We start from the raw sequence: 14,451 nt of genomic DNA, 5'->3' as shown, positions 1-14,451 counted from the left end.
GAATACCGTATGTTCCCCTGACCACATTACATCATCAAGTAATTGATCAAATTTGAGTACTAACCACCGTCACTCTGTCAGCATGATGCAACGAGTTGGAAATAGTTATAGCAAAATTTGTTGGTACAAGTGTGCAGGTTTTGTTTATTTTTTACACACAATGTAAAGAGAACTTGTAATCACATTGTGAAAGTGAAGTTCACTAATTGAATGGAGGTCAACCAACACCCCCACCCCCTCCCCCCTTCATAAACTAATGAATTTTGATTTTTGAACTTGTGCGACAATCTGAGATGGTCCCTAAGAAAGCAGCAAGTTTTCTTTTCAAGAAACATTGCCTATTATATCATACCAGTATGCTAACTGTAATCTGATTGGCCGAGACATTAAAATAACCATGCTATATTCACAATATACCACGGTTGGAACAGGCACGATGACTCAGCCAGAGAAAAATTCCCTTTTGACATTTCACGACAAGATTTCAATTAAATGTATAAGTACTAAATACCACATCAGCAACAGTTAACTCAATTTTGATCCATTCACTCCAATACATACACTTGCTATTGCTTGTGTACATAAGTTGTGAATTTAACTGTTCAAAAATCTCATGGTACACCATTGCTTAGTGTGGTTATTTATTGCTTAAATATTCCCTGGAGTAGTGTTTACTGTACTTGGACCACCATTGAAATGTGTACTCTAATTAGGAATAGATGTACCAAATGGGACAAGTGTATCATTTACAATGTATTCAGCATGCCGACGGTTCAAATCCCAAGGATAATTGCTGTCATGATAGAATTACATATGACAACTACTATATGTGTTATTTCTATTTTGGAGTTTCTCTTGTATGTCAAAGTTGCGTTTAATGCTTGTAATACAGAGGTCACATGTTCTCTAAATGAGGTTACAATTCTCCTAGGCCTATTACTTTGAATGTCACAGATGTCATGTGATGGTTTGTAGGTCATTTTATTCTGACATTAATCTCATGTTACTGTTTTAGTGTAAAAATTCACTGATTTAGTGGTCACAGATCATATTCATAATCATATATTCCCTTTGACCTACTTTGATAGATTTTGATAATTGTTATGTAGACCGAGGCACAAGACATCAATTGGCCCTCTGAAGATATGATAATTACTGCAATGTAGTGTGTACATAGTCATGAGAAATTCAGCCATGGTAAACTCTAGCTGACAAGTGCATCCTTTAATATCATTGACTGTACAGTGTCATTGCTCTCTTACCAATCTTTCATTCACATTGGTTACAGCTACTGATGACAGTTTATGATCTTTTTTTATCAGGCTGATGATGAGTGCTATAAATGCCATCGTACTGGACACTGGGCCAGAAACTGTCATGATTCACGCTATTGTGAGTACATGTATTAGCTACTGTGATTTGTTCTTGTATTTAAAAACAATTGACATGTGTACACCAAACCCTCTATCAGTACAAGGTAGTAGCTGAATGTAGTACAATACAACAAAGGCACACTCAGTCTCTATGGTCTCTGTGGTATGCTACTACAAGTCCATATACTAGTGTCTATCAGACGTACTATAACAGAGTAACATAAGAGTGTTCAACAAAACTTTGCTTTTCAAAAGAAATTCCATGAGGAAGTTGATTTTCAGGTCAAATTCTCTCCTTGCTTACCCTAACACACACACATTCACTCCATCTCTGTTGGATAATAACATGGTCTGAAAATTATTACAGACAAGAATAAGAATGTGTGCTAATTAATGCAATGGAGCAGTGAAAGTGATTGCTACATTTGGTATGATAGATAAGCTCTGTCGATTACGGAAAAATATAATTTATCTAATTTGATGAAATTTTCTGCTAAGAAAAACAGACAGAATAATTCAATGAATAATCCTGTCTGTTTTTGACATATTGTTTGTCATACAAAGTGGATGTAATTTTCATTTTCCATTTCATTTGATTACAGTGGGTTATGGAAGAGGACCAGCACCACGGTGAGTCTGCCTATGAGAGTAATTGTAAGCCATGAGACAATTCATTCTATGCCCTGCTGGTGTTGGTGTATCATATACCAGTATACAGTAGTACAGGAAATTACTATCAAGCCATTAAGCAACAAAAATGATTGTTCCTGGATGTAATATACCCTTAAAAAATCTTCTCTAAATCAAAAAGTCAGCATGCATTCAACAGGATTAATTGATTCCATTGATATGACATGCTTTAATAGGCTGATATCTCATATGAAATGTTTGATAAAGATTAGCACAGCTACAACTCTTGCAACCCCAAAACCAGCTGAGAGGTGCCACTCCTAATATCAATGTGTTATTTCAAACAAAAGTCAGTATTTGATTGTGCTGTATGACTTGGCTTTTATGCATGGATCATATGAAATTGTGAAAAAAACAAAATGCTGGGGTCTTTGGAGAAGTTTGCCATTCAATGTCCAAGCAAATGTTGAGTTCCAAAAATGGAACATTACTCTCCAGCTCTCAGGTAAACTGAGCTGGAGAGAACAAATTGTTCAAAGACGAGTGTATATCTGGTATATAGCTTGATACACATAGTTGTTAACCATATTTCTGTTGTACACGGTAGACAAATATATTTTGATTGTAGAAATGAATTGGTTGCTTATGATATACATCCACAGCAAGTTGTAACATGAATTTTGAATAGGAAAATTGTTTTGCGTTGGGGGCAATGTACCCTGTGGTGTCATGGATGACAAAATTGTGATTCTGCCAAATTGTAAACAGGAACAGGCATAAGTCACTTTATGTTTGTGAAAGTTACTGTACCGGTAGTATGATATGTGAAACCCTGAATTTGAATGGACCACAGTACACACAGAACCATGCACACAAACATACCTGTAGAATGAACTGCTAGTCTATGATATCAGTGGATAGTACTAAATACTAAATACTAAAAAAAAAGTACTAAAAATAGTACTAAATAAATGTAGAAAAAAGTGAGTGAGTGAAAACTACTGAAAGGCAAATGTACATAGCAAGATAAGACATGCATGGTTACAACAACAGTCAATCCAATATTACCCGGTACATTAAAACTGATTGCATCCTGGTTTACAGAAACCTTGCAAAATCTTTGAACAAAATATAGAGCAACAGAAATGTATCAATAGGAATAAATCTGTGAATTCTATAAAAATGAAAAAAAATTACCTAGTTTAATCAAAAACACCAAAAATGTATTCTTCTCAACCTTAGACTGAAAGATCTGTTCCTTGAGGACACTCTCTACACTCCCCTAAAAGAGCGCCCTCAATCGATGGATCTTTCAGTCTACCTTAACCTACACCTAGGATAAATCAACTCCTTGACATTCTGATGTAACATGAACGATTTCCAGCCACTGATGTAGGCACTGTCCATGATTCCTGAACTGACATTTTACTGTGTAGACTTTACTCTGTACTGCTTCACAAAACACTGTAAGCACAAAGAGCAATATATAAATATGAAACAGCAGGGAAACTAGAGCACCAAACTAAAATAAAGTAGTCAAATTGTTGAGTTAGTGTCGTCATAACTATTTTGGATCTAAAAGTTGGATAATACCAGTGTAAATTATGTCCTTAACCAAAGTGTATTTGAAGTGTAACAGATATAAAGTGGGATATCTCAAAGAAAATACTTTACTGAGTCTTGTTGTCTTAATCTTTAATAACCTTGTTTAATACTGAAATAATCTTGTCTGTTGCTAAAGGAAGTTCCTTGTGTGGAAGCTCAGAATTATTGCAAAAATTGTCAGGGTACATTCCATGTGCAGTGATACACAACTTTGTGGTTATATAGATAGACTGAACACAAACACAAGTCATTGATTAGACTTTTCAGAAATCTCAACTTAAGGATGAAATAGTTAATGTGTCATAAATATTTGATAGTGATAACAGTATGCCATGATTGGTTTGAAATGTTGTAAATTGATGTTTTACAGGTCTGTTTCCAGGCCTGATAGCAGATCATTTGGAAGAAGGTGGGCTAATCCCTCTAATTATTGGTGAAATTCATTTAATAAAATATGAAAGCAAATCATCAATAAATGGGCAAAAAAGCAGTCATTCCACAATCAACAGCTGGTCAAATGTTTAACCTGAATGCCTTCTAGTCTCTTTACACTCCATGACATGCACCTTCACAATAGTACATGATATTTCATGGCAGTATGCTGCTTAGCTTGATAAGCACTACATTGCTGGGAAAGAAAGTTGAAATCTTTCCGATCATGCAAGACATGGTACCCTTACACTGATTGGTTTGACATTACAGTACAGCATCCATGCCATCAGCTCAAAGTCCATATCTTACACCAATCTCTTTTTTGGCAAGGTGACTTGACATTTCCAACATTTTGCTGTCAAAATCTAAATCATGTTTACTGAAGTGTACCGGTATGCCTGCACATGAAAAATACATACTTGCCCCATCCGAGCAAAACAAAGCATTCAGTATGAAAATTAAGGAGCAATCCTTATAAAAAGCAGATTCTTCTATGCTATACAAAGGATTTAATAACTGTATCTTAAAGATTATTTCTCTATGAAACAGGTATTAACTTTCAGAAAATCTAATCATGGTGCCTACCCATTCCATCATCTTCTCTGCCCTGACATCTCACCTCATCTATCATGACTTTACAGACTTTGACAGCACAATCTTCAGGTGCATTATTTTTAATGATAATTGTTTAAGTTATGTCCTGCAATAAGTACAGATTAAAGTGCAGTTTGATGTCCTGTGTTGAAACTTGAAAGGGCAATAGTTGCAGCTTTCGATGACTTTTTTCACTACCAATACAGTTTACTGTTCTACCAGTAATCCCCAAGGCCTGTTTTGATACAGCTTGTCAACTCATTCTGAAGACTGTACAGTATTGTTATTGTTGATCAGTGAATTCTGGTTCAGATTAGAATTCAAACAAAAACAAAGACAGTGCATTTTAAATTGAGTAGATGCTGTGTTTACAAGCTAAATAGCAGGTGTTTCAAAATGCTTTGGGGAGTAGAATTGGAACTTGCAGTTTACCATGGTTCACCCATAGTGAAACATGTCATTAAGAGATAGGGCTACTGGCCCTGTAATCCAATCTTCCAAAGCATCATTATAAGCAGCTTCAGTCAATCCAACATGCTCTTCTTTGTACACCATCACTGACTATGATTATATATGCTTATGCTATGAGTAGTGACAGTAAACTTGACCTGAAGTCAATATTGCCAATATCAATGCATTTCAAATCATCCAGAATGTAACTACATAACATTCTGGGATACAGTGTTGATTTGTTTGTTTTGGATGACTATAAATTTGATCAAGTCACACATCAGTATCAGTACTTGTGTAATAATGCTACTGATTCCGAATTGCTCATCATGCTGTTATTATTGTTAGAGCTTAAATGTAGCATTGCTTGTCATGGTTTTGAAGGTGTGCATTCACAATTATCAAAGATATTGAATCTAAAGTCCAGTACATATATAATTAACACAAAGAATGGCTTACCTCTTTGACACTTTTTTCAAAGGGATTTTTGAATTGTAAGGTGAAAGCTAAACACATCTGATTTCACAATTCCTATTGACTAATTGCCTTCCTGAGTTACTATTGCCCTATCGAGTTACTTTGCCCTCCTGTGTTAGCCCTTAGGACATGATCTCTGAAAGAGAGCTATTATAAATACTGTCTACGCCTTTTGTTTTGAAGGTCTTCATACAGAAGTCGAAGTAGGAGTCGTGATCGAGATCGGGATTACAGCAGAAAGTCCCGTCGTCATCACAGCAGAAGTCGTAGCCGAAGCCGTGATCGCAGGGATCGTCACAGCAATGACAAACACAACAGCAGCAACAGTCGTAATAACAGAAGGAGCAGCAACAACCACAGGAGGAAAAGTTATAGCCATAGTGATAGCCGTAGTCGGAGTCAAAGCAGTGAGCGGAATATCAGAGACCATAGTGCCAGCCCTAAGAGAAGTAGTCGCAGCAAAAGCAGCAGTCGTAGTAGTGCAAGTCGAAGTAGAAGTCGGTAGAAAAAGGGAACAATTTCCAAGGAAATGAAAAAGTGTTTGTTTCATGTTAGATTATACTCTAAATGATGCAATATTTGAGAGTGAATTTATCTTTTCTAAGAGTTCTTAATGTGTATTTTTGGAGGAAAGAAGTATTAGATACAATCTGCCTGTTTCTGTAGAGGTTTCAGAATAGAGTACATTTTCAAAAAAATTGTATTGATCTAATCATGCCATATTTGTCATTTTCTATTTGATGAGGACCTTTGAACACAACTAATTCAACATTTAGTTTCATTTGTTAAAACATAGCCCTGCCATCAAATTTTCTATAATTGGCCAGCTAATCAAACACTGAAAAGTTATTGTTTACTGATTGTAAAATATTATACTTCAACATTTTCAGTTCTTGTGCCCCTCTCAGACACTTAAACATGTTTGCTGAGCCGCATAGCTCATTGTAAAGTCTGTTTAAGACTCCCTGCCAATTGGCCTTCAATGGTTGCACAAATTGACATTTTTTTTAAAAATCAAAACACTTTGGTCAAACCTTTGTCAATTTCTGTTCAGAATTGTGTTACCGGTATATATGTACAGTAAACAATGTATATAGTAGCTACAAAACTGTTTTATTGAGTTATTTTCTGATTGTTTAGGTACTAAGTTCTGAGCGTCTGGTTTTAATCTTTCCATCTCTATGATTTGGTCAAATCCAGTTGTTTTCTATGGTAAAATTGGACCTCTACACTCAGAAATGGGGTGAAAGGGTTAGCCTCTTTGTTTGTCAACAATGAGTAATACTTTAGTATAGGTCACCAGAGAAAACTATTAAATTATGTAGTATCAAAATATATGGTTGTTGCTTTAAAATTGTGAGAGACTCAAAAGAAATTTTGTACAGTACACACTGAATATAATTCAGGGGCCGAATACAAAATATTTTTTATGATTCATTGGTCACAGATATTTTGGTAATAAGTCACAGAAGATAGCATTGTTTTATTTGAGGAATGATAAATGGTAGCTAAGTCTGACACTGAAAGGAGATAACACTGACTTTCAGTGTCTCATTTACTATTCTGTCGATAGCCTGATACAAGAACCAGAATACACAGATGTGTCATGCAAATCTAACCATCATAATTTATTTCTCCTTTTTCTCTTGGGAAAGTATTTGCCTATAAGGTCTCGTAAAATTGAGTTTTTTGTGCTTATTTTGGCAAGCATGTTTTATATTTGCTCACTTTTTGTGTTCGATATGGTATATTTTTTATGAAAGCAACAGTTAGCTGTACGTGATATGAAGACTTTTAGTATGTTTGTACAAAGTACATCAAAAGCAGTAGTACTACCAGTAGACAGTATCAAGTATTTATCCTAGAATTAATGCCCATTCTGGAACAGAAATATTGTCTATGATGTACATGTAATTGTTCAAATGCTTGACATTTGTCCGTCCACACTCTGTCAGATAAAAGATCCATGTGCTATGGAAAAGAACAAGATCAAAGCACATATTGACAAGTGATAGGGATTAAGTTAGTAGATCCTCCATGGAATTGTGGTTTATATAACTGCTTTGGAAGATTAAAAGAAGAATATAGACTCTGTCACAGCCCCATAATGACAAAACAAGCAATTCATATTTAGGGCAATGTCCAAAGTGTAATGTTGGATAAAGAAAATAATGTCTTTAGTTTTAATAGGGGTAGGAAGATTTTGACCTGAAAACATTTTCTATCTGACAAAATAATTTAGATTATGACAGGAAATGACATCTGAAAAATCAAGTAGAAAGATACATTTTGATCGCAACTGATAGAGCGGATGAGAGATAATTGAAAAGTGTATATAGGGCTAATCCAACACAGTTTTCTGTGCCTTTCATAGTCTTACTGACTAAAAGGGAACTGCACATGTATGTGTAAAAACAGCATAATAGCCAATTTGTAAAAACAGCATAATAGCCAATGTCTAGAGACAGCATAATAGCCAATGTCTAGAGACAGCATAGTAGCCAATTTTGAGCAATTCAACATCACAATACTCTTTGCATGTTGAGCATCTTTAACTGGATGTTTTTCCCGGGTGTTTTTCACACATGAATATCATTCCAAAGTATTTTGTAGCCACCAAGAAACATCTCACAAGCAGCTTTTCTTTGTAAACAACTTTGCCATCTGCTCCCTGTGTGACTTTTGTTGTCCCTCTGTAAATGCATGAAAACAATTGAAGACAGTACAGTGTACCACTTTTGTGTAGGGTGATCGAGTTAGTGAGTTTTTTTGACTGGATTCAGCAAGGTTCTCTGCGTACTCCATGCACAAAACGATTTCAAAAACATAGGAACAAGTGTAGAGACATAAAATTAGGTGTAAATAGTACCTTAGAAACTGATTTTGGTGGTATTTTTCTCATCATATTTGTTAAATTCAAAAAGAATTAAAATGTTTGACTATTAAAGTTATTTTCAAATTCAATTGAAGCCATTGTGGGGCATTGTTTACTTCATTTGGCTTAAAAAGAACTCTGCAGTTGGATAAATGTATGTTGATTTAATTTTTAGGATTTCTAGGCTATAGCTGAAAACTTCAGAAATTAGGTTTTTTACCCAGCATTTAACTTATGACATTGGCCCTTAGACCTTAGGAATAAGCTTTGGCCAACTATTGAGGGTGCCTATATAAAAGATTCTGATAGAGCAATCACTGTGAGATAGTGTTGGCTGTGAGAGAGTCCATTAGAGGTGAATGATGGTTTCAGACTTGTAACTTTGAACATTTTTATATTATTATGATTTTGCTATTTCAGTTGTAGTATACTCTCAAATACCATCTTGTGTATGAATATATATGAACATATATATCAGTATGTGCGGAGACATTTTAACTATGAATGCAAGGAAAGCTTGTAAAACTTTTGCAGAATTATTAAGTTGCAGGTTTGTAAATAATACTTCACAGTATTAATTTTCATGATTGCACTGGTATGAAATGATTTTAACTGAAGAAATGTTAAAGGTAGGTTTGATCACAATTTCATTGTCAGATAACTGATATACATCTGAAATTACCATGCAGTGAGGAGTTCTAGTAGATTCTAGATTGTGTTCTTGCACGGCCAAACTTGCCAGAACATGTGTAGGTTACAATGGTCAGGTCTAGTTCCTTCTGAGTGACTCATGGGAAAAGAGCTTTGATGTGATAGAAAGGACCAAACAGGTGAATTGTGGAGCTTTACAGAGCCAGTGGCCGTAATTTTTGATGACATTTTTTCACTATTTTTTTATTTTGTATGTCAACTGTAATTTCTCGTTCTACGCCCCAAAGCATGTTGACATACACATTATTAAGCTTGTCAACTCAGCCTGTACATGTGCAGACTGCATTGGTATTGTTTGAAGAGAGTTCTGGTCCAGACTAAAATTGAAGTGTAAACGATAACAGTGAATTTTACATGTATAGACGCTGTGTTGATCGACAACCAAATATGTGGTGTTTCAACATGCTTTGGGGAACAGAATAAGAACTTGTAATTGATGAAAAAGACAAAAGTAGTGAAAACGTCATCAAAATTTACAGCTACTGTCCCTTTACAGAGAGATGAACATTATATGAAGATGTAATTAATATTATTCATGATAATTATAAAATTAATTTAATTCTCAAACATGCTTCAGGTACTCTTAGAAGTCACGGAATATTACATAAATGGAAATGTTTATTCAGGAAAATTCAACTCAATATAAAAGGCGCAAAGAGAGAAAATTTGTGTTTTGGCTGAACGTAATTGTTACAGAGCAAGCTGATTTCATAAGACCAAAGTGATGTTTTGAAATGTGAATTTAAAAAATATTATTTTTGCAACTTCATAGGAATGGAATTTCCTCTTAAGTTTTGTTTATTAGTAGAATCTCGTCAGAATTTCATATTGAAGACTGTTGTACAACACTAGTATTTTCGTTAGCTTAGTCAGATACATAGGTTTTTTTCAGGGATGACAGCATCAAATATGTTATGTGTATTAACTGTGCATTCATTGCAGAATAACAAAGACCCAATTAGAGATGCAATCAAAATGTAGTGAACTCAGTCTATACCTTGAAAGTGAAAGGACTTAAACTTTTGCTCAAACTTTCCTGAATGAAGCTTTCAACCATTCTCTCACCAAATCAGGGGTCACCGTGCAAAGTTTTGAACTTGTGAAACAAATTACCGAACATTCCGCGATATTTGAAATTCAAAATGGCCCCCATTCCTATGGGGAAAAATTGAATTTTGGATTTTTGAAAAAATAAGACCGTGAAAGTTTTTCTTTCTCCAAGAGCTTTAACCCTTTCACCACCATGGTTTGTCCCAAATACATTGTTTTCTATGGTAAAGTTGGACCTGTATACAGGGAACTGGGGGTGAAAGGGTTAAAATGAGCCCCACAAGTGGTAGATCAGAAATGCATTGTAGAAATTTGAGTCCGACTACCTGTCCCTGGGTCTGTCATTTATGCAGTCATGCTTTGGTTTTTATTTCCGTGCTATGGTGGGGGACTCCAACATAATTGCATGAAAGACTGACCCATCTCTACATTGGATTTTATTCAGATAAAGATGACTTGTTGCTGAAAATTGACTAACATAGTACATCTCTCTCATTCTTGAAACTTTGGTTTAAAATCTGTTTGCTTTCAATATTTCACTTGCACAGTGATGGATTAGATCCTGGTACATAGGGATTGGTTTGATCCCAGCTGGTAAATTGGGATAATTGTTTTGATCCCTAGTACACAGGGCAAGGGTGTGACAGAGTTAGAAATGCAAGAATTGCTTGATTTGAATGAAACCTTTACACAGTGGTATGAACTAGACTTTGAGATTTTGTTGTTGTTTGTCATTGGCAAACAATAAACGCTGCTTAAACTTGAATTATTTGTATATAAAGATTGTATACAAGGGTCTAGATGATATTTTGAGGAACAACTCATTCAAGCTAGAAGTTGTTTTCTTGTAGTGTAATTTGAAGATATTTGTTAAAGCACAGACAGTTAAAGTACTTTGAAAACTTTGTAGCAGGTACTATTTTTGGATAGCTAAACTTTATGAACACAGAACTACAGTGTCTTTGTAATTTTATTCTATTAAAAAGTTTTATGACAAAATTATCAGGAAAGGTTGACATTTGTACATTCTATTCAACTCAGTGTATTTTTTTTGTACTTTTTACTATTGCTCTTGTTACCTCATAAAATGTCTTTTCTATCTTATAACCTCTGTGGAAGATGATTGTCAATAGGCTATCAGTACTTTGTGTTAGTAAACATAACATAATTTGGACAATGTTGGATATACTTTATTCTTTGAATCTTGACCAAATGTTTAATTGGCGTCATTTTAGAAATTTTGTTTATGTTATTTTAGTTATCTGAATGTAGATACTACCAGTACAATCCAAAAGCAGATCATTTTTTTGACCAAGAAGGTTTACGTCAGCAACACCTTTAGAAAATACATAATGTAAAACCAGGCTTGTTCCTGTCTCATGTCTTAGGATAAAAGAACACATTGACCACGGCTGTCATCAGTTTTCAAAGCTATCATTCATCATCATAGGTCAGGCTGAATGTGAAAATTAATGTAGCTGCCATTCAAGAGTAGTATGTCAATATTGTTCTGGACGTGAGCATTTTAAGGTATCATAGTATGTGCCTCTCCAAACTTTAAACTTTTTTTGAAATCAAGAATGAGAATTGGTCCCCATAATGCTAATTTTGATACAAAAGAAACAAATTCCCTAACATTTTGCAGGGTTTTCTCTCGACTGCGCGATTGCGCAAATTGCGCATTTCGAGTCATTTTCTGCCCTTTAAAAGTTACTGACTGCGCGAAAATCGCGCACAAAACACAGAGAAAGCAAATACGCCCATATGATGGTGACCCAAGCGCATATAATAGTGTAGTGAGCTGTAAATTTCCTGTTATTTTTGGCCAGAATACTGCCTCGGAAAAGACAATATATCGCCTGTCACTCAACTTTGGTGACGTGCATAACGTGGAGTGTACGCATCGAAAAAGAACAGCCAAGGACTAGTTGTAGTTCAGTCTCCATGGATACTACAGTGCCATTGATATGTTGTTTAATATCATTAGTAAGCATTAAAAATGCTGCCCCCTAAAATGTCAAGTCTGCCCCCTAATTTTGATGAATGGGGCAGAAATTGCCCCCTCCAGTGAACATGCAGAGAAAACACTGATTTACTGACTTTCTACATTCAAAATGGCTGCTGTAGAGGAAATTTTGATTGTCCACAAAAATAAAACAGTTGAAAACTTCTTCATACTCTTCAAAACGATTCCAAACCAGAAAATTGTAAAACTGTGATGGATCTGTTATCTCACTGGTGTGCATTCTACCTTAAGTGGCTGGAATGGTTAACTTGTAAAAACAAGAATTGAATGACAAATGCCAGGCTTGAGTCAATTAATCAAATCATTGTAAACAGGTCACACTTAATATATTTCTTCTCATATTCTCATTTCAATTACCATTTGTAAGCTGAAAAGCTGTTGTCTTGTTCTGAACCGTGATAAACAAACATTTCCTTCAACATAACAACTGCAGAGCTCAGTATTTTTGGATGAACAAATAAATCTATGGTCATCTATTTCATAGTACATTTTGATCTCTGTCACAGATAGAGTTCTATGGAAAAGATATTTTGCAATCTCTTTCAAAGTCGGAATTGTCTAGAAGTCTTAATTTCTGTATTGTGTGTCTGCCATGGTTGAATTATGGTAGCTTGCACCTAACAACTGAAAGACTAAACTTTTGCTCAAAGATTCCTCAAGAAAACATTAAACCATCTTTTTCAAAATCAAGAGGAAAAATTTGGATTGCCAGTACCGTTACTATAGAAACAAGTTAACTATAATTTACTATTTGAAATTCACAATGGCCACTTTCTGTGTGAGGAAAATCATTTTTTATCTTCACAAAATAATATGGTGAAAACCTTATGTACTTCACCAGCTTCAAAATTAGTCCACATAAACAGTAGACCAGAAAGTTACCATAAAAAACTTTTGAGACACTGGATATCTGTCACAAGATGCATGCTTTATGCAGAAATCTTGCCATGAACTGCCTGGTATACATTATACTATGAAAGATATCCCATTTTGCCCAGAAAAAAATTTTCATTCATAAATTCTCAGTCACCCATTTTGTACTTAACAATTAATTTCAGTATTCGTACAGTCTACCAAACAAAATGTATGTGACAAAGTATTGAAAATTTTTTGAAGTACTGAAGTCATATTAGCATCAGTTCCTCAGATATTTATCTCTTTCTTTACTATAAGCACAGATATTTGTTTTTTCCAAGATGATTTTTGTCCTGTGAATATTTAGACAAATGGTGTTATTCTTATTTTGGGTAAGTAACTTATTCTATATTGTTAAAGAAATAGCTGTATACGTTTCATCAAGAGTATTATGTCATAGATAGTTCAATAAATGTATACCCGGTCAACTCTATGTTCTTGCTTTGTTTTGAATTCCTCAGTGAGAGCATAGACTCTCGAGAAAAACAGTTTTTCTCGAGGGTCTATGGTGAGAGATACATACCAATGATGTGTGTTAATTTCTGTATGGATAATGCTGATCAGAAATTCACCATTAGCATCTGCCTGATCAAACTTTATGGCATTGTTTTCTTGCATTCAACTTGAAAATATGATGTCAGAGCTTAGACACAGAGTTTAATCTTTTAATATTCCCTGTGAATGGTTGATATCTTTCTGTTTTGCTGAAGTTTAAAAGACTTGGAAAAAACGAAAATATTTTCACATGAGCTAAACATTTTGCAATGTTTATCAAGTGTTTGATCTAACCATCTGAAGAACACAAACACCACACTGTATATTATATATACCAGTGCATTTGTTTAATGGATTCCACTTTCGACAACAACATCAAAAACAATAACAAAACCTTTCAGAAATACAAATAATTTTACATCCATTTATGTTCTCCAATTTCTAACGTCAGTAACGAGAGCAACACAGTCGTTGTTGCGGTTACCGTGCGGCGAACGCCCCCACTAGAACCACTATGAGTATTTTTTAAGTCAGTGGGGCCTGAGGGCGTTCACCGTGTACCCAGCCACAAGCGATTGTATTCAGAAAGCATATGGTCTTCCCGGAAAATATCCAATGTTCTTTTGCTCGCTGCCCTACGAGTATGGCGAGGGTGTCCGGCTTTGGCTAAGCGGCCTCCTCCCAACTCCGCAAACACCTGGGCCAAAATGTGGAGATTTGCACAACGTGGAAATTCTACGAAGGTGTTTTATCTGTTATTCCTGCAAAGGAGTAATATGCGACAACGATGTCGAGGAAATCATGCCTCATGAAGAGTG

At 35.1% G+C, this 14,451-nt stretch overlaps 1 protein-coding gene across 6 annotated transcripts in view; it reads left to right on the top strand.

Moving 5' to 3' along the window:
• Positions 1-13,570, top strand: part of LOC139121440 (uncharacterized) — a 41,108-nt gene extending 27,538 nt beyond the window's left edge. For 4 of the 6 annotated variants that reach the window (XM_070686597.1, XM_070686348.1, XM_070686510.1 and 1 more), the window contains 4 exons: positions 1,323-1,392; positions 1,976-2,003; positions 3,979-4,017; positions 5,745-13,570. In XM_070686597.1, coding sequence (XP_070542698.1) covers positions 1,323-1,392; positions 1,976-2,003; positions 3,979-4,017; positions 5,745-6,094 — 487 coding nt within the window. In that variant the 3' untranslated portion in view covers positions 6,095-13,570. The remainder of the gene's footprint in view (positions 1-1,322; positions 1,393-1,975; positions 2,004-3,978; positions 4,018-5,744) is intronic. The other 2 variants (XM_070686758.1, XM_070686676.1) reach the window with 1 other exon arrangement.
• The last annotated feature ends 881 nt before the right edge of the window (positions 13,571-14,451 follow it).

Source organism: Ptychodera flava, chromosome 1 (assembly GCF_041260155.1).
Source record: "Ptychodera flava strain L36383 chromosome 1, AS_Pfla_20210202, whole genome shotgun sequence".
NCBI lineage: Eukaryota > Metazoa > Hemichordata > Enteropneusta > Ptychoderidae > Ptychodera > Ptychodera flava.
Note: the sequence above shows the minus strand (reverse complement) of the source record. Positions and strands in the feature narration are given on the sequence as shown.